A 24,912-nucleotide genomic window follows, 5' to 3' on the forward strand; every position below is an offset into this window, starting at 1 on the left:
GCTACTGCAACCACCACCCCTCAGAGTGAGAGGGAGGCACAAACACCTCCAGGAGGTGCTTCAAAGAACGTTGCAGGGACTAGCATTGGCCAAGCTTCTTGGATTGAGTGTTTTGGGAGGGAAAAGCCAGTCAAAAGAATGAGATGTTAACCAAAGTAAGCTGTTAGTAGATATTACTGAATGTTTGCTTTTATTTTTCTAGATCCAAGGTGCAGAAAGTGAGTTTAACTCTTTGTTAAAACTGAACCATTCTAATCTGGTGCGTTACATAGCGATGTGCTGCAAGGAGCAGGAGAACTCTATCGTGATCAACCTTCTTGTTGAATATGTCAACGGCTCCAGCCTATCAAATGCCCTGAGCAAAGGGACCCCGATCGCAGTTGACCGGCTCCAGCACTATGCGGTACAGCTCCTGGAAGCCTTGGACTATCTCCATAACAACTCGGTGGTTCATAAGTTCCTTAGCGCTTCAAGCGTTCTGGTTGATAACGATGGCAATGTGAAGTTGACAGATTACAGTATCTCAAAGCGACTGGCTGATATTTGTAAGGAGGATGTGTTTGAACAGACCAAAGTGCGATTCAGTGAGAATGCTCTGCCTTACAAAAGTGGTAAAAAAGGGGATGTGTGGAGGCTGGGCCTCCTTTTGCTGGCTCTTAGCCAGGGCAAGATTGTAAAGGAATATCCGATAACTGTGCCGAGCAACCTCCCAAGCAACTTTCAGGATTTCCTCAACAAGTAAGTTGTATACTGGGACGCTGCTATAACATGGTCTTTGGGCTCCATATCTCGGGCCTATATTATAGGTGAGACCACATTATTTATAGCAAGTGTTTAGTGCTGAAGTTTGACCCTGCCATCCCAGGACCAATATTGAGTGCAAAAAGCCCCACAGTTTCCAATCCTTGTGCTTGAAAATAAATGAATATAGTATATCCTGTCTAAAATCAACCAAATAATTAAATGACTGTTTTTAATTTTTATTTTGTTAACGTTATTAACTGTGCTCATAATGAAGACGAGCTTCAACTTGTTTATAATAGTAGGTGGGATGTTGCAAAGCTCATTTCCATGCAAATTACTGCACCCCATGATAGAAATTTTTTTGATTTTTGTGTTTTCATAGAATTTACAGTGCGGAAGGAGGCCATTCGGCCCATCGTGTTTGCACTGGCTCTTGGAAAGAGCACTCTACCCAAGCCCATACCTCCACCGTATCCCCATAACCCAGAAACCCCACCTAACGCTAAGGGCAATTTGGACCCTAAGGGCAATTAAGTAATTGAGGTAGTGGTGTACTAGGTTTAGGATCAATAAATAGTTTGCAACTTATTATCAGGAACGTGATTGCGAGAAGGAACTACAATTTATATAGTGCCTTTCACATCCTCAGGCTGTCTCTGAGCACATCACAGAGCCACTTAAACACAAGTCCATGGAATTTTAGAGATAGCTGATAGGTGGTAAAAGTTTAAGTTGTGTTCACTATAATGACTGGAATATAAATCATATTTTTTATTCAATCAGGGGATGTGGGTGCTGCTGGTTGGACCTGTATTTATTGCCCATCCCTAATTGCCCGGAACTGAAGTGTTTGGTAGACCATTTTAGAGTGCATTTTAGAGTGAACCACATTGCTGTGGGCCTGGAGTCATAAATAGGCCAGATCAGGTCAGGATGATTTAGACCATAAGACCATAAGACATAGGAGCAGAATTAGGCCACTCGACCTATCAAGTCTGCTCCGTCAATCAATCATGGCTGATATCGACTTCCGGTGGCAGCGATGCGGAGCTAAGCCGCACGTTCGGCAGCTCCCGCTGGAAACGGACTTTTGAGCTCTTTTAAGGGCCCCCAACGGTGCTTGATTGACGATTCCCGATGTGGGAAGGGGTCTGCAGTAGATCCCCAGGGTTCTATGGTCCGGACCAGGAGTGGGGCGAGCAGAAAAGCGGTGGCAGCGCCTCTGGAAAAGCGGGGGAAGGAAAACAAAATGGCGGCCGGCGGAGCCCTCGAGGAGTGGAGGCAGTGGGCGCAGGAGCAGCAGGAGACTCTTCAGCGCTGCTTTCGGGAGCTTAAGGTGGAGCTGCTGGAGTCGCTGAAGGCTACCACCAGTAAGCTGCTGGAGACTCAGACAGCCCAGGGGGCCGTAATCCGGGAGCTGCAGCAGCAAGCCTCCGAAAGAGAGGATGAGGCCGCGGCCCTCGCGGGGAAGGTGGAGATGTACGAGGCGCTCCATAAAAAGTGGCAGGAGTGGTTCGAGGAGATGGAGAACCGGTCGTGGTGGAAAAATGTACGGATCCTGGGCCTCATGGAGGGGCTGGAGGGGTCGGACCTGGCGGCCTATGTGGTTGTTTTGCTGAACTCGCTGATGGGAGCTGGGTCCTTCCAGGGGCCCCTGGAGCTGTAGGGGGCCCACAGAATACTGGCCAGGAGGCCCAAGCTGAATGAGCCGTCGGGAGCGGTGCTGGTGCGGTTCCACCGGTTCGTTGACCGGGAGTGCGTGCTTCGGTGGGCCAAGAAGGAGCGGAGCAGCAAGTGGGAGAACACGGTGGTGCGGATCTACCAGGACTGGAGTGCGGAGGTGGCTAAGCGAAGGGCCGGGTACAACCGGACGAAGGCGGTGCTCCACAGACAGAGTGTGAAGTTCGGCATGTTGCAGCCGGTGCATCTGTGGGTCACCTACAAGGACCGTCACCATTATTTCGAGTCCCCGGAGGAGGCGTGGGCCTTTGTGCAGGCTGAGAAATTGGACTCAAACTGAGGGTCAGGGATGGGGGTTTTGTATGTAAATGTAACTGTGTCTATTTTTTTGGAGGGGGGGTTCTCTGTTTCATGCTGGATGTGTGTTGGCTTCAGGGTGGGTGGGGCGATTTCTTTTTGTATGGGTCTGGTGGATGGGTTCGGGCGGGGAGGTAAACTGGGAGTGCGGGGAGCTGGTGGTGGGGACTGGCAATGGGAGCTGCCCTAGAGGAGGCGGGGTTGGGCAGGGAAAAAGCGCGGGCTTTCCTCTTGTTTCCCGCGCTGTGGGGTGATGGGGGGTGGGGTCGGGGCTGAGAAGCACGGGCTTTACTTGTTTGATATTTTCCCGCGCAAGGTGGGGGGGGGGCCTGCTGATGGGCATGGAGGAGGAGCAGTAGCCTCACGTGGGGAGGGGTTGGAGGTGTGGCGGGAGTCGCCGGGGTCAGCAGAAGTTAGCTGGCTCACGGGAGTGCTATGGAGGGGGGGCGCGCGGCTAGGAGGGGTCCTACCCTCGGGGGGGGGGGGGGGGGTTACCGGGTTGCTGCTGAAATGGCCAGGAAGGAGCTGGAGTATGCTGGGGGGGGGGGGGGAGGAGAGTTGCCGCCGTGGGGAACAGGCCGAGCAAGGGGCGCTGGCAGGGGGCAGGGAGCCCTCTGATCCGGCTGATAACTTGGAATGTGAGGGGGCTGAACGGGCCGGTGAAGCGGGCCTGGGTGTTTACGCACTTGAAGGGGCTGAAGGCGGATGTGGCCATGCTCCAGGAGACGCACCTGAAGGTGGCGGACCAGGTTCGACTGAGGAAGGGGTGGGTGGGCCAAGTATTTCACTCGGGGCTGGATGAGAAGAGTAGGGGGGTGGCGATCCTGGTGGGGAAGAAGGTATCGTTTGAGGCGTTAAATGTGTTGGCTGACAGTGGCGGGAGATATGTGATGGTGAGTGGTAAGTTGCAGGGGGAGCGGGTGGTGCTGGTGAATGTTTACGCCCCAAACTGGGACGATGCGGGGTTTATGCAGCGCATGTTGGGCCGCATTCCGGATCTGGAGGCGGGGGGCCTGATCATGGGGGGGGGGGGACTTCAACACGGTGCTGGATTCCCCCATTGGATCGATCCAGGTCCCGGCCGGGTAGGAGGCCGGCGGTGGCTAAGGTGTTGAGGGGGTTTATGGATCAGATGGAAGGGGTGGATTCCTGGAGGTTTGCGAGGCCAAGGGCCAGGGAGTACTCATTTTTCTCCCACGTGCATAAGGCCTATTCCAGGATCGATTTAAAAAAAATTTTTATTTTAAATTTTTTATTTATTTATTTATTTATTTTTTGTCCTGAGCAGGGGGCTGGTTTCGAGGGTGGAGGATGCCGAATACTCTGCCATAGCCATTTCGGATTATGCCCCGCACTGGGTGGACCTCGGACTGGGGGAGGAGAGGGACCAGCGCCCGCTCTGGCGCTTGGAGGTGGGGCTGCTAGCAGACGAGGAGGTGGGCAGGAGGGTTCGGGGGTGTATCAAGAGGTACCCTGAGGCCAACGATAACGGGGAGGTCCGAGTGGGGACGGTCTAGGAGGCATTGAAGGCGGTGATTGGAGGGGAGTTGATTTCCATCCGAACCCATAGGGAGAGGGGAGAGCAGAGAGAGAGGGAGAGATTGGTGGGGGAGATGGTGAGGGTGGACAGGAGATATGCGGAGGCTCCGGAGGAGGGTTTGCTGGGGGAGCGGCGTAGTCTTCAGGCCAGGTTCGATCTACTGACCACCAGAAAGGCAGGAGCTCAGTGGAGGAAAGCACAGGGTGCGGTTTATGAATACGGGGAGAAGGCGAGTAGGATGCTGGCACACCAGCTCCGAAAGCGAGACGCGGCCAGGGAGATTGGGGGAGTGAAGGATAGAGATGGGAAGGTGGTGCGGAGGGGGTAGACGTTTATGGGGTCTTTAGGGACTTTTATGGGGAATTGTACCGGTCTGAACCCCCGGGGGGGAGAATGGGGCGTTTCTTGGACAAGCTGCGATTTCCGACGGTGGAGGCAGGGCAGGTGGAGGGACTGGGGGCACCGATTGAGCTGGAGGAGCTTGTCACTGGGATTGACAGCATGCAGTCGGGGAAGGCGCCGGGGCCGGATGGGTTTCCGGCCGAATTTTATAAAATGTATGCGGACCTGTTGGGCCCCCTGTTGGTTCGGACCTATAACGAGGCAAGGGAGGGGGGGGGCTTTGCCCCCAACTATGTCACGGGCGCTGATTTCCTTTTTTTTTAATAAACAATTTTATTGAGGTAGTTTTTGGCTTTATAAACAGTTACAGATATCATCAGAAAGAAAGCAAAAAAGGCAAAAATGTGCAAACATCCACGTACTTTCAATACTTCCATCGTAACATATTGCACAAGCCCGCTCCCCTCCCACCGGTACTACCCGCCATATTTTCCCTCCTACTCTACTCTACCCCCCCTCCCCCCCACCCCCCTGCTGACGCTCACTCTCCCGCAAAGAAGTCAATAAATGGTTGCCACCTCCGGGTGAACCCCTGCACTGATCCCCTCAAGGAGAACTTAATTTTTTCCATCCCCAGGAAACTCGACATGTCCGCAAACCACCACTCAGTCTTCGGGGGCTTTGAGTCCCTCCACGCCAATAATATTCGTCGCCGGGCTATCAGGGAAGCAAAGGCCAACACATCGTCCTCTTTCTCCCCCTGGACCCCCGGGTCTTCCAAAACCCCAAAAATTGCCACACCTGGACTCATCACCACCCTTGTTTTTAGCACCTGGGACATGACCCCCGCAAATCCCTCCCAGTACCCCCTCAGCTTAGGGCATGCCCAAAACATGTGAACATGGTTCGCTGGTCCTCCCGCGCACCTAGCGCATTTGTCCTCTATCCCGAAAAATTTGCTCATCCAAGCCACCGTCATATGGGCCCGGTGAACGACCTTAAATTGGATCAGCCCGAGCCTAGCACATGTCGCGGTCGAATTTACCCTACTCAGGGCCTCTGCCCACAGCCCATCCTCCATTTCCCCGCCTAGCGCCTCCTCCCATTTAAGTTTCAGTTCCTCTGTCTGGGACCCTTCCTCCCTCATGAGCACCGTATATATACCTGAGACTCTGCCCTCCCCTTCTTCCCTCCTAGAGACTATTCTGTCGAGGATCCCCATTGGCGGGAGGCGTGGGAAAGACGGGACCTGTCTACGAACAAAGTCCCGCAACTGTAGGTATCTAAAATCATTTCCCCTTACCAACCCAAATTTCTCCTCCAAGCTCCTCAAACTCGCGGAGCTCCCTTCCAGGAACATATCACCCACCCTGCTCGCCGCCATACTCGGAACCCCCCATCCATACTGCCGGGGGCAAACCGATGGTTGTCGCAGATTGGCGCCCAGACAGACGCCCATCATGCCTCCTCCACTGGCCCCATATCCGCAGGGTCGCCACCACTACCGGGCTGGTGGTGTACTTGGCCGGCGGCAGCGGTAGAGGAGCCGTGACCAGGGCTTCCAAGCTGGAGCCCCTGCACGAAGCCGCCTCCACCCGTTCCCAAATAGACCCCGTACCCACCATCCACTTCCTTATCATAGCGATGTTGGCCGCCCAGTAATTATTAGTCAGACTCGGCAAAGCCAGCCCTCCCTTGTTGCGGTTCCTCTCCAACATTGCCTTCTTCACCTGCGGGGATTTTCCCGCCCAGACAGAGCTCATGATCAGCCCGTTAACTCTTTTGAAGAAGGACTGTGGGATAAAGATCGGGAGGCACTGAAAAATAAACAAAAATCGAGGGAGGATTGTCATCTTTACAGTCTGCACCCTCCCTGCCAGCGACAACGGGAGTGCATCCCATCTCCGAAACTCTCCCTTCATTTGCTCCACCACCCTGGCCAAATTTAACTTATGCAGCCTGCCCCAGTCTCGTGCCACCTGGATTCCCAAATACCGGAAATTTTCCTCAACCAGCCTAAGCGGTAGCCCCCTCAATCTGTTCTCCTGGCCCCTTGCTTGGACCACAAACATTTCACTCTTGATCGTATTTAATTTGTATCCTGAGAACTGGCCGAACTTCCTCAGCATTCCCAGTATAGTTCCCATCCCGGCCACTGGGTCCGACACGCACAGGAGCAGGTCGTCTGCATAAAGAGAAACACTGTGTTCAACGCCGCCCCTCACCATCCCCTTCCAACACTCTGCGGCTCTCAGTGCAATCGCCAGCGGCTCTATGGCCAGCGCAAACAGCAGCAGGGAGAGCGGGCAGCCCTGTCTGCTCCCTCAGTACAACCTAAAGTACTCCGACACTTCTCTGTTGGTCCTGACGCTGGCCCTCGGGGCCTGATATAATAATTTGATCCAATCCACCAATCCCTCCCCGAACCCAAACCGTCCGAGCACCTCCCATAGATAGTCCCACTCCACCCGGTCAAAGGCCTTCTCGGCGTCCATTGCCACCACTACCTGCACCTCTCTACCCGCCGGGGGCATCGTTATCACATTGAGTAATCTCCTCAAATTGGCCGCCAGCTGCCTACCTTTCACGAACCCCGTTTGATCCTCCCCAATCACCTCTGGTACGCAGTCCTCCATTCTAACCGCCAGTACCTTTGCCAGGAGCTTGGCGTCTACATTAATCAGGGAGATTGGCCTGTAGGACCCGCACGCCTCCGGGTCTTTACCCCGCTTCAATATCAGAGATATGGTGGCTTGTGACATTGTCGGCGGCAGGGTCCCTCTGTCCCTTGCCTCATTGAAAACCCTCGACAAGACCAGGCCCACCAGCTCAGAGAACTTCCTATAAAACTCTACTGGGTATCCATCCGGCCCGGGGACTTCCCCGACTGCATAGCCTTAAGGCCCCCCAATACCTCCTCTACTCTAATCGGGGCCCCCAGCTCTTCCACTCGCCCCCCCCCCCCCCCCCCCAACTGTTGCGAATGTTAACCCGTCCAGAAACCTTTTCATCCCCTCTGGTTCTTCCGGCGGCTCCGAAGTGTACAGCTTACGATAGAAGTCCCGGAATACGCTATTCAATTGTGCCGGGTCCTCCACTTTGCGACCCCCCTCGTCCCTCACTCTACCTATTACCCTGGCCGCCTTCCTCCTCCTGAGTTGCTGCGCTAACAGTCTGCTAGCCTTTTCCCCATGCTCGTACACCACTCCCCTCGCCTTCCTAAGCTGTTCCACGGCCCTGCTCGTGGATAGTGCCCCCAGTTCCGCCTGTAGTCTCTGCCTCTCCCTGAGTAAAACCTCCCCCGGGGACTCCGCGTGCTCTTCATCTATCCGACCCATTTCCCTGACCAATCTATCCATCTCTGCCCGGTCTGCCTTGGCTCTGTGGGCCCCAATTGAAATCAGCTCCCCCCGCACTACTGCCTTTAGTGCCTCCCACAAGGTCGCCGCTGAGACCTCCCCCGTGTCATTCACCTGCAGGTAATTTTTTATACATTTCCGAAGCCTCTCGCAGATCCCCTCCTCCGACAGCAGTCCCACATCTAGCCTCCATTGCGGGCGTTGATAGCTCGCTCCCCCGAACTGCAGGTCCACCCAATGCGGGGCATGGTCTGAAATGGTAATTGCTGAGTATTCCGTGTTCTTTACCTCCCCCATACAGTCCCTGCTTAGTACAAAGAAATCTATCCTGGAATATACTTTATGGACGTGCGAGTAAAACGAGTAGCCCCTTCCTGTTGGCTGTCTATCTCTCCAGGGGTCCACTGCCCCCATTTGCTCCATAAACCCTTTCAGCTCCCTTGCCATTGCTGAGAGTCAACCCGTTCTGGGACACAACCGATCCATAGTCGGGTCAAGGACCAAGTTAAAGTCCCCTCCCATTATTAGCCTGTGAGAATCCAGGTCCGGGATCTTCCCCAGCACTCTTTTAATGAAGTCCACGTCATCCCAGTTCGGGGCATATATATTCACCAGCACCACTCTTCTCCCCTCCAGTCTGCCCCATACCATCAGGTATCTGCTTCCCCTGTCTGCGGCTATGCCCTCTGCCTCAAATTGCACGCGCTTGTTGATCATGATTGCCACCCCTCTGGACTTCGAGTCCAAGTCCGAGTGGAAGACCTGGCTAATCCAGCCCTTCCTTAGCCTGGTCTGGTCCGACACTTTCAGATGTGTCTCCTGCAACATAATTACGTCCGCCCTCAGGGCCCGCAAGTGCGCGAACACCCGCGCCCTTTTAACCGGCCCATTCAGTCCCTTGACGTTCCAGGTGATCAGCCTGGTTGGGAGGCACATCCCACCCCCCACCCCGCCGGTCAGCCATAGCCTTTCTCGGGCCGGCCCCTGGCCCGTGCGTCGCGCCATTCCTGGCCCGCCCTTTGGCTGCCTCCACCCTCGACCTCCTTTCCAGTGCCTATTTCAAGTCCCTCTCCCGTCAGCAGAACAACCCCCCCCCTCCCCTAACCCCATCCCCTGATACCCCCACCCCTGCCATCTACTGGCTGTAACTTCTCTCCCCCCCCCCATCTGACTCCCTTGACTAGCCAATCTGCTAGCCCGGTGACTCAACACTCCGGCGCCTTCCTGTCTCATTCCCATTGTTTCCCCGTCCTCCTCCCCACCCACTGGGGCAAGCCGGCTCCAGTGTCTTCCGCGAGCTGCACAAAAAGCACAAACCAGCTCAAACAGGAAAAAAAAACCACAGAAAAAAGAGAAAAAGCATATAAATATATACCCAAACCCCCCCCCCCCCCCCCCCCCCTCCCAATAAGAAACAAGAGAGATCACAAAAAAACAAAAACAAAAAAAAAGGGGGGGGGGGTTTAACCCCCCAAACCAATGTCCATGAACAAAGGAAAGAGTCTCAAATGCTCCACTTGGCCCAGCAAACCGTTGAGCAGCAGTCCAGGCACATTCGGCGTTCCTTCCCACAAAAATCCTCGGGCCCTAACTCGCGTCCTTGGGGCCTCCTTTCGGGACCAGCCCCAGGTCCCTCACAAAATCCATCGCTTCTTCGGGCTCGGAGAAGTAGTGGTGTTGACCCTGGTGCGTGACCCATAGCCGAGCTGGGAACAGCAGACCAAACTTCACGTGCTTCTTGAACAGCACCTCCTTGACATTCTTAAAAGCTGCTCGCTGCCGAGCCACCTCCTGGCTTAGGTCCTGATAAATGCGGAGAACACTGTTGTTCCACGTGCTGCTCCTGGCGCTCTTTGCCCACTGTAGCACCCGCTCCTTGTCCACGAACCCGTGGAACCTAATCACCATCGGGCGGGGGGGTTCCGCCTGGCCGCCCCTGCCTTGCCTGCACTCTGTGTGCCCCCTCCAGCTCCGGCGGTCGCGGAAAGGCTTCGGCCCCCATCAGCTGCTTCAGCAGGTCTGCTACAAACGCTGCAGCATCAGCTCCCTCAGCCCCCTCCGGGAGGCCGACCATCCTCAGGTTGTTCCTGCGGACTCTATTCTCCAGCTCCTCCACTCTGTCCAGCAGTCTTCTCTGCCGCTCTTTCAGGCCGTCAACTTCTAGCGCTGCAACCATTTGCGCATCCGCCTGCTCCTCCACTGCCTCTCCCAGCTCCTTAACCTTAACATCCTGGGCGTCCAGCCTCTGGTTCAGTTGATCCACCGCTTTCTGGATTGGGTCCAAGCTGTCCCGCTTCAGCGCTTCAAAACTGGACTTCATTACCTGGAGCATGTTATCCAGCGCCTGCTGGATTGCTGAGTCCGGGGTCCGTGTGTCCGCCATCTTAGGTCCCAGGTAATTTTCTTCAGGTCCTTGTCTCTGTCCCTTTTTCTCCTTCTTCTGCCTTCTGGAATCCCGCTGTTCCATGTGCCGCAGCCCGCTCCTCAGCACCTTCGCTGCCACCTTCCTTCGCCCAGCTCCTTAAATTTTACCTCCTGGGCATCTGAAGTGGGTCCAAGCTGTCCCTCTTCAGCAACTCCAAACTTTTTTTCCTTGTCCTGGAGGAAGGAAGGTCCGTGGGTCCGCCATCTTACCCTTCAGGTCAGTTTCCTCCTTGCCTCCGTCTCTCTCTCTCTCTTTCTTCCTCTACCTGCTGTACTCCCACGATTCCATCCGCTGCAGCCCGCTCTCCTCTTCTTTCCCGGCAGCCTTTTTGCCGCCCCTGTGGTCCCGCTATCGCGGGGAATCAACTGCTGAGCCCCGCCGGAGTGAGAGCCCGCCGAATGTGCAGCTCACTCGAACATCGCCGCCACCGGAAGTGGCGCTGATTTCCTTGATCCTTAAGCGGGACAAGGACCCCCTGCAGTGTGGGTTCTATCGGCCGATCTCGCTGCTAAATATAGACGCCAAGCTGTTGGCGAAGATCTTAGCTACAAGGATAGAGGATTGTGTGCCGGGGGTCATTCACGAGGACCAGACGGGGTTTGTGAAGGGAAGGCAGTTGAATACCAACATACGAAGGCTTCTGAATGTCATTATGATGCCGGCTGTGGAAGGGGAGGCGGGGTGGCATTAGACGCGGAGAAGGCCTTTGATAGGGTTGAGTGAGGGTATCTGTGGGAGGTGTTGGAAAGGTTTGGGTTTGGGGAGGGGTTTGACCGCTAGGTGAGGCTGCTTTATGAGGCCCCGATGGCGAGTGTAGCCACGAATAGGAGGAGGTTGGAGTACTTTCGGCTGCACCGGGGGAGAGACGGGTGTCCCCTGTCCCCCTTGTTCTTTGCGTTGGCAATTGAGCCCCTGGCCATGGCGTTGAGGGAGTCGGGAAACTGGAGGGGCCTGGTGCGGGGTCGGGAGGAGCATCGAGTGTCGCTTTATGCGGACAACCTGTTGCTGTATGTGGCGGACCCGGTGGGGGGAATGCCAGAGGTGATGAAGATTCTCAGCGGATTTGGGGGCTTTTCTGGGTATAAATTCAAACTGGGTAAGAGCGAGCTGTTCGTTGTGCACGTGGGGGATCAGGAGGAGGGGATTGGTAGGCTCCCACTGAAGCAGGCAGGGAGGAGCTTTAGGTACCTGTGAGTCCAGGTGGCTAGGAGCTAGGGGGCCCTGCATAAAATTAACCTCACAAGGCTGGGGGAGCAAATGGAGGAGGAGTTTAAAAGGTGGGATATGTTACCGCTGGCGGGTAGGGTGCAGAGGTTTTTGTTCCTGTTCCAGTGCCTCCCTATCCTTACCCTGAAGGCCTTTTTTAGGAGGGTTAACAGGAGTATTACGGGATTTGTATGGGCGCATGGGACTCCGAGGGTGAGAAGGGTGTTTTTGGAGCGGGGCAGGGGTGGGGGGGTGCTGGTGCTGCCCAACCTCTGTGGGTACTATTGGGCTGCCAACGCAGCGATGGTGCGTAAGTGGGTAATGGACGGGGAAGGGGCAGCATGGGGGAGGATGGAGATGGCGTCCTGTGTGGACACGAGCCTTGAGGCGCTGGTAACGGCGCCGTTGCCGCTCCCTCCAACGAGGTATACCACGAGCCCGGTGGTGGCGGCTACCCTCAAAATTTGGGGGCAATGGCGACGGCATAGGGAGGAGGTGGGGGGCTCGATGGAGTCCCCAATACGGGGGAACCACCGGTTTGTTCCAGGGAGCATCGATGGCGGGTTTCTGGGCTGGCACAGGGTAGGTATTAGGAGGTTGAGGGACTTGTTTGTGGATGGGAGGTTCGCGAGCCTGGGTGCGTTAGAGGGGAAGTTTGGGCTCCCCCTGGGGAACATGTTTAGGTACATGCAGGTTAGGGCGTTTGCCAGGCGGCAGATGGAGGGGTTGCCTCTGTTGCCCCCATGTGGGGTACGGGACAGTGTGCTCTCGGGGGGTGTGGGTTGGAGGAGGGAGGATTTCGGACGTGTACCACGTAATGCAGGAGGTAGACGAGGCCTCGGTGGAGGAGCTGAAGGGTAAATGGGAGGAGGAGATGGGTGAGGAGATTGAGGAGGGGACGTGGGCAGATGCCCTGGAGAGAGTGAATTCCTCCTCCTTTCTGTGCGAGGCTTAGCCTCATGCAGTTCAAGGTGCTACATAGGGCTCATATGACCGGGACGAGGATGCGCAGGTTCTTCGGGGGCGAAGGCAGGCGTGGTAGGTGCTCGGGGAGCCCAGCGAACCATGCCCATATGTTCTGGGCATGCCCAGCGTTGGGGGACTTTTGGAAGGGGGTAGCAAGCACGGTGTCAAGGATGGTAGGATCCAGGGTTGAGCCATGCTGGGGACTCACGATATTTGGGGTAGCAGCGGAGCCGGGAGTGCAGGAGGCGAAAGAGGCCGGTGTTCTGGCCTTCGCATTCCTAGTAGCCCGGCGTAGGATTTTGCTTCAGTGGAAGGATGCGAGGCCCCCGAGCGTGGAGGCCTGGGTCAATGACATGGCGGGGTTCATCAAGTTGGAGAGGGTGGGGGGGGGGGGGGGGGGGGGGGAGGTGGGAGAGGGGGTTTGGTTCGGTGTGGGGGGGGGTTTGGTTCGGTGGGGGAGGGGGTTTGGTTCATTGGGAGGGAGAATTGTGTACATGGGTTTGTTGGATGTGGCGGGTGTTACCTCTTTCCTTTTTGTTGTTTGGTTTTTTTGTTTTTTGTTGCTGGGTGGGGGGCGAGGTTGGTTGTTATTCTTTGGTTTTTACTGTGGTTGTCTGGTTAATACAGTAGTCCCCCGTTATAACGCGGGTGTTGGGGTCCAAGACAGCCACCCGCGTTGCATCCATGCCGCGGATATCCACAATGGGGGTTTTTCAATTTATTTAAAAATCTATGCATGCGCTTCCCATTGAGAGTCTACGGGGGGGCGGGGGGAGAGGTCAGACCACCGTAGACTCACAATGGGAAGCGCATGCATAGATTTTAAAATAAATTTAAAACCCCCATCGTGGATCTAATTAAAACAAGCTCTCTGATTGCCACAGAATGAGGCTGGGAGTTATTCCAGAGGGAAACCCACAGAAACTTACCAGGAACTCTGGTGGGTTTCACCAAACTGGAGGAAAGGATTGCCTTTCAAAAATATGTTCTGACCGCCACCGGTTTAAAGAACCTGTCTGCTGTGCAGGGTTGAGGCAGCTGTAGCTCTGCACTATCCACTTCCGGACGCTGTGTGAGCTGCTCCTCTCTCCTGAATCTCCCTCCAATCAGCCGGCAGTGTCAACTTCAGCGGCCGGCTCACTTTGATCCGGAGAGGGAAGCTGACAGTTGGGGTCCATAAGCCCCCCCGCCGTATATCGCGAACCGCGGTATTGCGGAGCGCGGTATAATGGGGGACTACTGTATTGTTGTTTATATTTTGTGAAAATCTTAATAAAAATTATTAAAAAAAAAAAAATCACGGCTGATATTTTTATCATTCTCCTGCCTTCTCCCCATAACCCCTGATCCCCTTATTGATCAAGAACCTATCTATCTATGTCTTAATGACACTCAGTGATTTGGCCTCCACAGCCTTCTGCGGCAAAGAGTTCCACAGATTCACCACCCTTTGGCTGAAGAAATTCCTCTTCTGTTTTAAAGGATCGTCCGTTTAGTTTGAGTTGGTGTCCTCTGCTTCCAGTTTTTCCCACAAGTGGAAACATCCTCTCCACGTCCACTCTATCCAGGCCTCGCAGTATCCTGTAAGTTTCAATAAGATTGCCCCTCATCCTTCTGAACTCCAATGAATACAGACCCAGAGTCCTCAACCGTTCCTCATACGACAAGTTCTTCATTTCGGGGATCATTCTTGTGAACCTCCTCTGGACCCTTTCCAAAGCCAGCACATCCTTCCTTCGATAAGGGGCCCAAAACTACTCACAATACTCCAAATGGGGTCTGACCAGAGCCTTATATAGCCTCAGAAGTACATCCCTGGTCTTGTATTCTAGCCCTCTCGACATGAATGCTAACATTGCATTTGCCTTACTAACTGCCAACTGAACCTGCGCGTTAACCTTGAGAGAATCGTGAACAAGGACTGCCAAGTCCTTCCTAAGCATATCCCCATTTAGAAAATAGTCTATGCCTAGATTCCTCCTTCCAAAGTGCATAACCTCACACTTTTCCACATTGTATTTCATTTGCCACTTCATTGTCCACTCTCATAGCTTGTCCAAATCCTTCTGCAGCCCGCCTGCTTCCTCAATACTATCTGTCCCTCTACAGATCTTTGTATCATCTGCAAACTCAGCAAAAGCTCCTTCTTCCAGATCATTAATATATATTGTGAAAAGTTGTGGTCCCAGCACAGACCCCTGAGGCACACCACTAGTCGCCGGCTGCCACCCTGAAAAGACCCCTTTATCCCCACTCTCTGTCTTCTACCAGTCAGCCAATCCTCTACCCATGCCAGGATCCTATCCTTAACACCATGGGCTCTTAACTTATTTAACAGTCTCCTAGGTAGCACCTTGTCAAAGGCCTTCTGGAAATCTAAATAAATCGCGTCCACTGGTTCTCCTTTGTCTAACTTCCTTGTTACTTCCTCAAAGAACTCTAACAGATTTGTCAGATATGACCTTTCCTTGATGAAGCCGCTCCTGACTCAGTCCTATTTTATCATGCACTTCCAAGTACTTCGCAATCTCATCTTTAATAATGGACTCTAAAATCTTATCAATCATAGAATTTACAGTGCAGAAGAAGGCCATTCAGCCCATCGAGTCTGCACCGGCTCTTTGAAAGAGCGCCCTACCTACGCCCACACCTCCACCCTGCCCCGTAACCCAGGAACCCTGCCCAACTTTTTTGGACACTAAGGGCAATTTAGCATGCCCAATCCACCTAACCTGCACATCTTTGGACTGTGGGAGGAAACCGGAGCACCCGGAGGAAACCCACGCTGACATGGGGAGAACATGCAGACTCCGCACAGACAGTGACTCAAGCCGGGAATCAAACTTGGGACCCTGGAGCTGTGAAGCAACTGTGCTACCACTGTGCTACAGTGCCAATGACCGAAGTCAGGCTAACCGGCCTATAATTACCCATCTTCTGCCTCCCGCCTTTCTTAAACAGTGATGTTACATTAGCCACTTTCCAGTCCTCTGGGGTCCTTCCTGCCTTCAGTGATTCCTGAAAGATCACCACCAATGCCTCCGCAATCTCCTCGGCTATCTCTTTTAGAGCTCTGGGGTGTAGCCCATCCGGTCCAGGTGATTTATCCACCTTCAGACCTTTTAGTTTGCCCAGAACCTCTCCTTAATGATGGTCACTGCACTCACCTCTGCCCCCTGATTCTCCTGGAAGTCTGGCATCCCACTGGTGTCTTTCACTGTGAAGACTGATGTGAAGTAACTATTCAGTTCCTCTGCCATTTCTTTGTTTCCTATTATTACTTCTCCAGCCTCGTTTTCCTGTGGTCCAATATATTTTTGCCTCTCTCTTACCTTTTGTATATTGAAAAAAACTCTTCCTATCTTCCTTCATATTATTAGCTAGCATACACTCCTATTTCATCTTCTCCCCTTTTATTGTTTTTTTTAAGTTGTCCTCTGCTAGCTTTTAAAGGCTTCCCAATCTTCTGGTTTCCCACTAATCCGCGCCACTTTGTATGCTTTTTCTTTTGCTTTTATGCTGTCCTTGACTTTCCCCACCAGCCATGGATGCCTCGTCCTCCCCTTAGCATGTTTCCTCTTACTTGGGATGAATTTTTGTTGTGCCTCCCGAATAATGCTCCAAAACTCCTGCCATTGCTATTCCACTGTCTTCCCTGCTAGGCTCCTTTTCTAATCAACTCTGACCAGCTCCTCCCCCACGTCTTTGTAGTTACCCTTATTTAATTGTAATACCATTACATCTGATTGCAGCTTCTCCCTCTCAAACTGCACGGTAAATTCTATCATGTTGTGGTCACTGCTCCCTAAGGGTTCCTTCACGTTAAGTTCCCTAATTAAGTCTGCCTTGTTACACATCACCAAATCTAGAATTGCCTATTCCCGAGTAGGCTCTGTCACAGGCTGCTCCAAAAAACCATCTCTTAACCATTCCACAAATTCCTTTTCTTGGGAACCACTACCAACCTGATTTTTCCAATCTACCTGCATATTGAAGTCCCCCACGTTTATTGTAATATTGCCTTTTTTACATGCCTTTTCTATCTCCTGATTTATTTTCTGCCCCACAAATTGACTGCTGCTAGGGGGCCTGTGCATAACTCCCATCAGGGTCTTTTTACCTTTGCGATTCCTCAACTCTACCCACAGAGATTCTATTTCTTCTGATCCTATTTCACTCCTTGCTATCGATTTAACATCAGTCCTTACTAACAATGCAACCCCGCCCCCGTTGCCCATCTGCCTGTCCTTTCGATAGGACACACAGCCGTGTATATTTAGATCCCAGCCCTGATCCCCTTGCAGCCACATCTCTGTGATGCCCACAACATTGTACCGGCCAATTTCAATGTGCGCAACAAGCTCATTTATCTTGTTCCGTATACTGCGCGCAAGGACATAGTGAACCATATGAGTATTTGCAGCAATTGACAATGGTTTAATGGCCATTATTATACTTTTCAATTGAATTCAAATTCCACCATCTGCTGTTCCAGTTCCTTCCCAAAGTAGGTCGTACTGTGCTGGCTAGTCCATTATTTTCTCTCTCTGACACTTTATTCTATTTGAAAAGCAATTGACATCTTCTGGCGGCTTTGCCACAAGTGTGACTGAGATTGGTACCTCAGTAGAAGGGGATCACAAGTGAGAATCTATATCCTGATACTGATCCATTCTCCCACGTTGGATGATTATCTACCAGAATTCTAGCATGTTAAACTGGGTACCACATCAGTAGCTACTTGATGCTTCAATACAAATGCAGTACAGGAAGTAAATCAACACTTAAAAGTGCATGTAATGTGTGAAATGCATGTTTCTCATATTCTCAATTCATGATCTCAAATTGCCTAATGGCCGCAGCTCAGAATATTTTTCCTGTACAGGCTTTTCTGTTGGCAAGGACAGATTGCATAATTCTGTTACTAGGCTTTCACAACGTGGGCAAATATATGAAAGATTTCACACATTCACCAGTACATTTTACTGAGATCTTAATAGCAACTTAGAAACTTGAGCATGTTCCAATCATTCCCCAGAGAACCTTGAATATCTTGCCAGGGCAGCCTGGAGAAAAAGGACAAAGAAACCCATTTTTCCTTGCTTAAAGCTTTTCTCAGGATGTATGTCCTATGATCTCTTTTCAGCCCTTGATATTTTCCCCCAGATTTACTGTGGTTTGCCTCTATCTCCTTGCCAAGATTGGAAATTCTTCTGGGCAGAATTAATAGTGCATTCTTGTATCCTCCCAATGATGGTACAATTGTGTGGGTTTAATTAGCCTGTGATGTATCAAGTAGAGGCTGCTGCAAATACGTTACTACATTTGAAAACTGCCATTGAACTAGAGTACATTTCATCACATTGCATTGGAGCCAACCAAATATTCTATGTACTTGAGCTATGTTTCATTGGACAAATAATTCAAGCATTTAGAAAGCAGATTTTTATTTCCCTTAATGCCCTCCTTCTCCTTTCCCCAGTTACTCTTGAGCGCAATGATTTTGTTCAAAGCATAACTTGGTTGTTGGTCATGAAGTACTCGCAAGGCATGTTTTGTCGAGTGATGTTTGTAATGTCGACATCTGTTGTAGATGCGTGTGTTTAGAGGATAAGGCACGCTGGAGCCCCCAGCAGCTACTTGATCATTCCTTTGTGAAGCCCCCATTGGTTCCTGCTCCTTCGCCCAGCAACGAAGACAGCCCAGAAGGTAAGAGGTTATTATACATCGCATTATCATTCTTTATTCAGTTCAGCTGTACAGTGGCATTCAACCCTTCCAAGTCCCTTGATCTAGTACGTCAGCTCTGCCATAAAGGCATTTAATTGTTTATGACGAACCTGAATGTTATTGACCTCCTTGTTTAGTCAATTATTCCAACATTTTATACGTTTTCTTGCTATCAGATCTAATTTGTTTTTACTAATTTCCGATTATAACCTCTGCTCCTATTTTCCTAGAAATCAGTTGGTTTTCCTTAATGGTATTTCTTGTTATTTTTCTTAATCCCTCCTTCCTGACTATTCATTGGTTTCTTTTAGTGGATTTATGCCTCTTTTGCTGTTGAGTAATGTACCTGAATTGTGCGTTTTACATTTACTTTGAGGCACTATGTGGTTATTCTTAATTTATAATATTGGTAGTGTTATGAGCCAGGGTTTAGAGAACCCCCAAAGTGTAGCATGGAGTTCACCTGACCCACAACTTTTAATAGATTGTGGTATGGGGAGCACACGGCCCACTCTACAGGTGTGGTACAACAGAAATTGAAAAGTATTGTTTAAAGCAAAACAATGTTTATTCCATGAACTCAAGTTAACCTTTTTAAAACATACAGTGAACATCTTGGCAACCATCAATTCAACTACAACCCCAAAGAATGCAACACTAAGTAATCCTTAATAACTTCCCAGCCAACAAGACAAAAGAAACACCTTTTAACAGAAGCACATTAGGTTTACATTCACTGCTGAGAACATTTATAATGCTGAATTCACCAAATGATCAAGAGATAGTCTTTTCATGGCAGAGAGATCAACAGTACACCTGCTCTGTCTGGCTTCAGCTCCAACACTGAAAACAAAACTAAAACACACCCTGCAGCAAACAGCCTAAAACAAAAGTAAAAAGCTGACAGACAGCCCAGCTCCACCCACACTCTGACATCACTGATAAACACACTTAAAGGTACTCTCACGTGACAGTAGTTAATGCCACACACCTTTATTGGGATTTGAGGTTCCGGTTTTACCTTTTCCTAAAAGACCATTGTCCATGTAGCTCGAATAGCTGTGTTTGATTTTCTAGGTATCCCTGTTTGAAGCACGTTCTTATAATGCATTTTCGTTTTACCACAGTCGGTAAATTAGGACCATTCCCCGAATGGTGCTACTTCTGTTTTTATTTTAGCATGGTTGCAGAATATGCTCAGTCTTGTTTTAAAAACAACCTGCCACTTTGTTGCTCTCTTTGGTGACCATCGTCCCCTCCCTCATTCCTGCCTCTCACAGCTCTTCTCCTGGGCCATTGCTCACAGCGAAGATTCAGGAAAAGGAGCAGTGAGGGAAGTGGCAAACAGGGTGGTGGGGGCAGGAGGCAGCAAGCACAAGGATTGCGGGGAGGTGGTGAGTGGAATAGTCAGTAAGTTGGGCGAAATCTAAAGAGTTAGGAAATTTTATTGAGAGATTTTTTTGGGGCAGTTAGGTTCAAAGAAGCTAATAGGTTTTCAATGTAAAGTTACAGGTCAGGAATTTAACCCACCCGTATTACATGTTTATTTTGGAAAATGGTTATCATTTTGCACATTTTTGTTTTGCACACTATTTTAGGAATACGCTAGGAGTGCTAAACAAGGCATAGCCATATACAATTTTAATTTGTTCCTATCCCATTTGTTATTTACACCCTATAAATATGGTACATTGTCTGGTTGCCAGATTCAGCAGGAGGAACAGACTGTGCCGAAACTGTTGTCCCGAACAGCCAGCTCCTTGCCGCGTCACTTTACACAGACACCCAGAGGCAGCTGTCACGCTATTACAATGAGTTTGAGGAGCTACAGCTTCTGGGCGAAGGTGCTTTTGGAGCTGTCATCAAGGTAATTGCAATTGAACTGCTGGAAGACCATCCTTTTTAAAAAAAAATAATTTTTATTAAGATTTTCACAAAATATAAAGAACAAAACAATATTAACCAAACAACCATAGTAAAAACCAAAGAACAAAAACCAACACCCCCCCCCCCCCCCCCCCCCCCCCGCAACTACAAAAACAAAAAAAAAGAAAACAACAAAAAGGAAAGAGATAATACCCGCCACATCCAACAAACCCATGTACACAATTCTCCCTCCCACCGAACCAACCCCATTGCTGCCGGCCTATTTCCCTACCGTTCCGCCAGGAAGTCCAGGAAAGGCTGCCACCGCCTAAAGAACCCTTTCACCGACCCTCTCAGGGCGAATTTCACCCTCTCCAACTTAATGAACCCCACCATGTCATTGATCCAGGCCTCCACGCTTCGGGGCCTCGCATCCTTCCATTGAAGCAAGATCCTCCGCCGGGCTACTAGCAACGCAAAGGCCAGAACACCGGCCTCTTTCGCCTCCTGCACTCCCGGCTCCGCTGCTACCCCAAATATCGCGAGTCCCCAGCCTGGCTCAACCCTGGATCCTACCACCCTCGACACCGTGCTTGCTACCCCCTTCCAAAAGTCCCCCAATGCTGGGCATGCCCAGAACATATGGGCATGGTTCGCTGGGCTCCCCGAGCACCTAGTACACCTATCCTCACCCACAAAGAACCTGCTCATCCTCGTCCCGGTCATATGAGCCCTATGCAGCACTTTGAACTGTATGAGGCGAAGCCTCGCACAAGAAGAGGAGGAGTTCACCCCTTCCACGGCATCCGCCCACGTCCCCATCTCAATCTCCTCACCCAGCTCCTCTTCCCATTTACCCTTCAGCTCCTCCACTGAGGCCTCATCCACCTCCTGCATAACATGGTACACGTCCAAAATCTTCCCTCCTCCAACCCACACCCCCGAGAGCACCCTGTCCCGAACCCCCGCGGCGGCAACATAGGGAACCCCGCCACTTGCCGCCTGGCAAACGCCCTAACCTGCAAGTACCTGAACATGTTCCCCGGGGGAGCCCAAACTTCCCCTCCAACTCACCCAGGCTAGCAAACCTCCCATCTACAAACAGGTCCCTCAACCACCTAATACCTGCCCTGTGCCAGCTGAGAAACCCCCCATCGACGCTCCCCGGGGCAAACCGGTGGTTCCCCCGTATCGGGGACTCCATCAAGCCCCCCACCTCCCCCCTATGGCGTCTCCATTGCCCCCAAATCTTCAGTGTAGCCACCACCACCGGGCTCGTAGTATACCTCGTTGGAGGGAGCGGCAACGACGCCGTTACCTGCGCCTCCAGGCTCGTATTCACACAGGATGCCATCTCCATCCTCAAAAATGCTGCCCCCTCCCCATCCATTACCCAGTTACGCACCATTGCTGCGTTGGCAGCCCAGTAATACCCACACAGGTTGGGCAGCGCCAGCCCCCCCTATCCTTGCCCCGCTCCAAAAACTCCCTTCTCACCCTCGGGGTCCCGTGTGCCCATACAAACCCCGTGATGCTCCTTCTGGAACACAATCCTGTACTGTCTCCTGCATAATTCCTTGGAATGACCTCCCATAATGTACAGATTCATGACTTGATTTACCTCCTAAACGTTAGTGCTGTGGTTTAATGGGAGTCTTGTCATCAGTGCCCTGTGTCAAGAATGAAGTTGGCTCAAGAACAAATTAGCTTTAAAACTGTTTCTTCAGTCTCCCTACAGCGGGAGAGCCGCTGTTGCACAGGAACTGGGTTAGACATTGTCATAAATCTAAATCATAAATTGGTTTCATGCAGGGTTGTAGTCTGTTTCCTCATCTGGTGTCTAGGCACATTAGAGAATTGTATAGAAAGTACAGCATAAAGCAGGCCACTTGACCCAATTCTTCCATGCCGGTGCTTATGATCTATCAGTCTCCTCCCACCCTTTTTAACTAATCCTATCAATATATCCCTCCATTTGTTTCTCCTTTGTGTTTATCTATGTTCCCAACGTTAAAAATATTTTTATGGCATCTTTCACGTCCTTGGGTTGTGTCAAATCATTTCACGTACAATTACTAACTTTTAAAATGTAACCGCTGTTGTTAGGTAGGCAGACATGGTGGGGAGCTTGTGGATATGAGTATGATAAATGGCTAGTTAATCTGATTTGGTGTTTTTGGTTGTGGAATAGTGTTGGCCTCTACATTAGAAAATATCCTCAGCATTTCAGATAGTTCCTTGTGAATTGACAATGTCTCAATTTAATGTTGATCAAATGGTGTCTCCTCCACAGTGCAGTAGTACTGTGCAGTGATGTAGTGGTATAAATTATGTGCTTAAGTCTGGGTTTGGGGCATGAATACAAAAGGAAAAACTCCTTTTTTAAATAAATTTTGCGTTACACCACTAGTTGCATGTGGATTGAGATTTGTCTTTCCAAATATTCAGTCACCTTCTCAATGATTGATTCTAGCAGCTTCCCCACCACAGAGGTCAAGCTAGCCTGTCTATAGTTTTCTACTTTTTCCCCTCTCTTCCTTTTGGAATATGATGTGGAGATGCTGCCGTTGGACTGGGGTGAGCACAGTAAGAAGTCTTACAACACCAGGTTATAGGAAAGTTGCATTAGCATGTTTCCAATCCACTGGGACTTTTCCAGAATCCAGGGAATTTTGAAATAATAACAATTCTTCACATTTGACATCAAGGTTACATTATAAGCCCCAATAAGTTACTAATGTGCCAATACTTAGAAAGTAAAATAGGTAAAGGTAAAGTTGCCATAGTCCCAGATGACCATAAGTTGCTTTCCCCTTTGAAGGGGAGAGCTGACTGGTGGTGATTTAACCTGAGGATCATCACACCTCAGGCAAGGTGTGGTGATCCTCAGGTTAAATCACCACCAGTCAGCTCTCCCCTTCAAAGGGGCTGGTTTAGCTCACTGGGCTAAATCGCTGGCTTTTAAAGCAGACCAAGCAGGCCAGCAGCACGGTTCGATTCCCGTACTAGCCTCCCCGGACAGGCGGCGGAATGTGGCGACTATGGGCTTTTCACAGTAACTTCATTGAAGCCTACTCGTGACAATAAGCGATTTTCATTTTCATTTCATTTCAGTAAGATCTTCCTCTTCCTCTGATATTTGCTTTTCTTCAATTTGAAATAGTTTCATGGAATGTCTGCTTAATTGAAATCCCAATTAATGCCCTCCAATTATACAAAACTGATATACATTTAACAAATCTTCCTTGCAGATATAGAGAAAGAATTGCAGAGCTCTAATGGGGAGGATGATCCTAGCTAGTAGGAAATGTACCAGTGCTTTGTGTTGATGTACTGTTTGACATGAGCCAACTTTATAGACTCGTGACCATTCCTAAACTTTTGAGAATGCTAATTTAATCTGAAATTCAATGAGCTTCAGTAAATTATATGTATTTTCTATCCCCTGCATGGATAATTGGTTAATAATTATTTCAGATAATTGGTTGAGCAAAGAAACAAATTATTCTCGATGGCCTTGTCCGACACCGTGCTTTCTTATTACTTTATATAGTTACTTAAATGTAACATTGTGCTTGATTTCAGGTAAAGAATAAATTAGATGGCTGCTATTATGCTGCCAAGCGCATCTTGGTGAATCCCACCAGTAAACATTTCCGTAGAATAAAAGGTGAAGTGACACTGCTCTCGCGTCTAAACCATGAAAACATTGTACGATATTATAACGCCTGGATTGAGAAACATGAAATACAGCCCAGCTCGAACCCAGCCATGGAAAACTTGCAACAGACTCCATCCTCACCTGAGCTTGAGCATCAAAGAAAATTGACTTCGCCAGATGACATTGAAAAGAACGCCCCACCCCCAGTCACCACCAGTTCAGTGGAGTGGAGCACATCATGTGAGAGATCGTCAAGCATCAAATGCGCTGAGAGGGAGTCAAGTGATGAGGATGATGATGATGAAGAGGATGTGTTTTGTTCATCATTTTTGTAAGTATAGTGCAGAATTTGGTGGTTAGCTATTATTTTTGTGGAAGGGAAATTGTACTTGACTAATTTATTTTAGTTTTTAAATTTTTTCCAATTAAGGGGCAATTTAACATGGCCAATCCACCTACCCTGCACATCTTTTGGGTTGTGGCGGTGAGACCCACACAGACACGGGGAGAATATGCAAACTCCACACGGACAGTGACTCGGGCCGGAATCGAACCCAGGTCCTCAGTACTGTGAGGCAGCAGTGCTAACCCCTGCACCACTATGCCACACTGTGTTTGACTAATTTATTGACGATCTTTGAGGAAGGTGGATAAAGGGCAACCTGCAGATGTGGTATCCTTGGATTCACTAAAAGCAATTGACACAGTGCCACATCAAAAGTTAACACACAAAATAAGAGCATAATAAATCTTCATTTGCAGTTCTTGTGCACACTTTCCCATAGGAGACACTGAATACAGCGCAGAAATATTGAGCTGGCTAATTTACTTTTAAAGGGGAAATCAAGGAAAAAGCCATCCACTTAAAAAGCAATGTTTGAGGAGGGTTGTAGGACTGAAGGAGGTTGCAGACATAGGCAGGATTGAGATCCTGGAAGAATCTGAAAATGAGGACGAGCTCAGTCTTATGGAGGGTAGACGGATGTGAAAGCAATCAGAAGAACATTGGAATAGTCGAGTCTTGAGGTAACAAAGA

At 50.4% G+C, this 24,912-nt stretch overlaps 1 protein-coding gene across 2 annotated transcripts in view; it reads left to right on the top strand.

The window, feature by feature from the left end:
- Positions 1–24,912, top strand: part of eif2ak4 (eukaryotic translation initiation factor 2 alpha kinase 4) — a 236,481-nt gene that overhangs the window by 60,792 nt on the left and 150,777 nt on the right. For both annotated transcript variants that reach the window (XM_038782980.1, XM_038782988.1), the window contains 4 exons: positions 203–738; positions 18,213–18,328; positions 20,056–20,216; positions 23,801–24,207. In XM_038782980.1, coding sequence (XP_038638908.1) covers positions 203–738; positions 18,213–18,328; positions 20,056–20,216; positions 23,801–24,207 — 1,220 coding nt within the window. The remainder of the gene's footprint in view (positions 1–202; positions 739–18,212; positions 18,329–20,055; positions 20,217–23,800; positions 24,208–24,912) is intronic.

Source organism: Scyliorhinus canicula, chromosome 2 (assembly GCF_902713615.1).
Source record: "Scyliorhinus canicula chromosome 2, sScyCan1.1, whole genome shotgun sequence".
Classification (NCBI taxonomy): domain Eukaryota; kingdom Metazoa; phylum Chordata; class Chondrichthyes; order Carcharhiniformes; family Scyliorhinidae; genus Scyliorhinus; species Scyliorhinus canicula.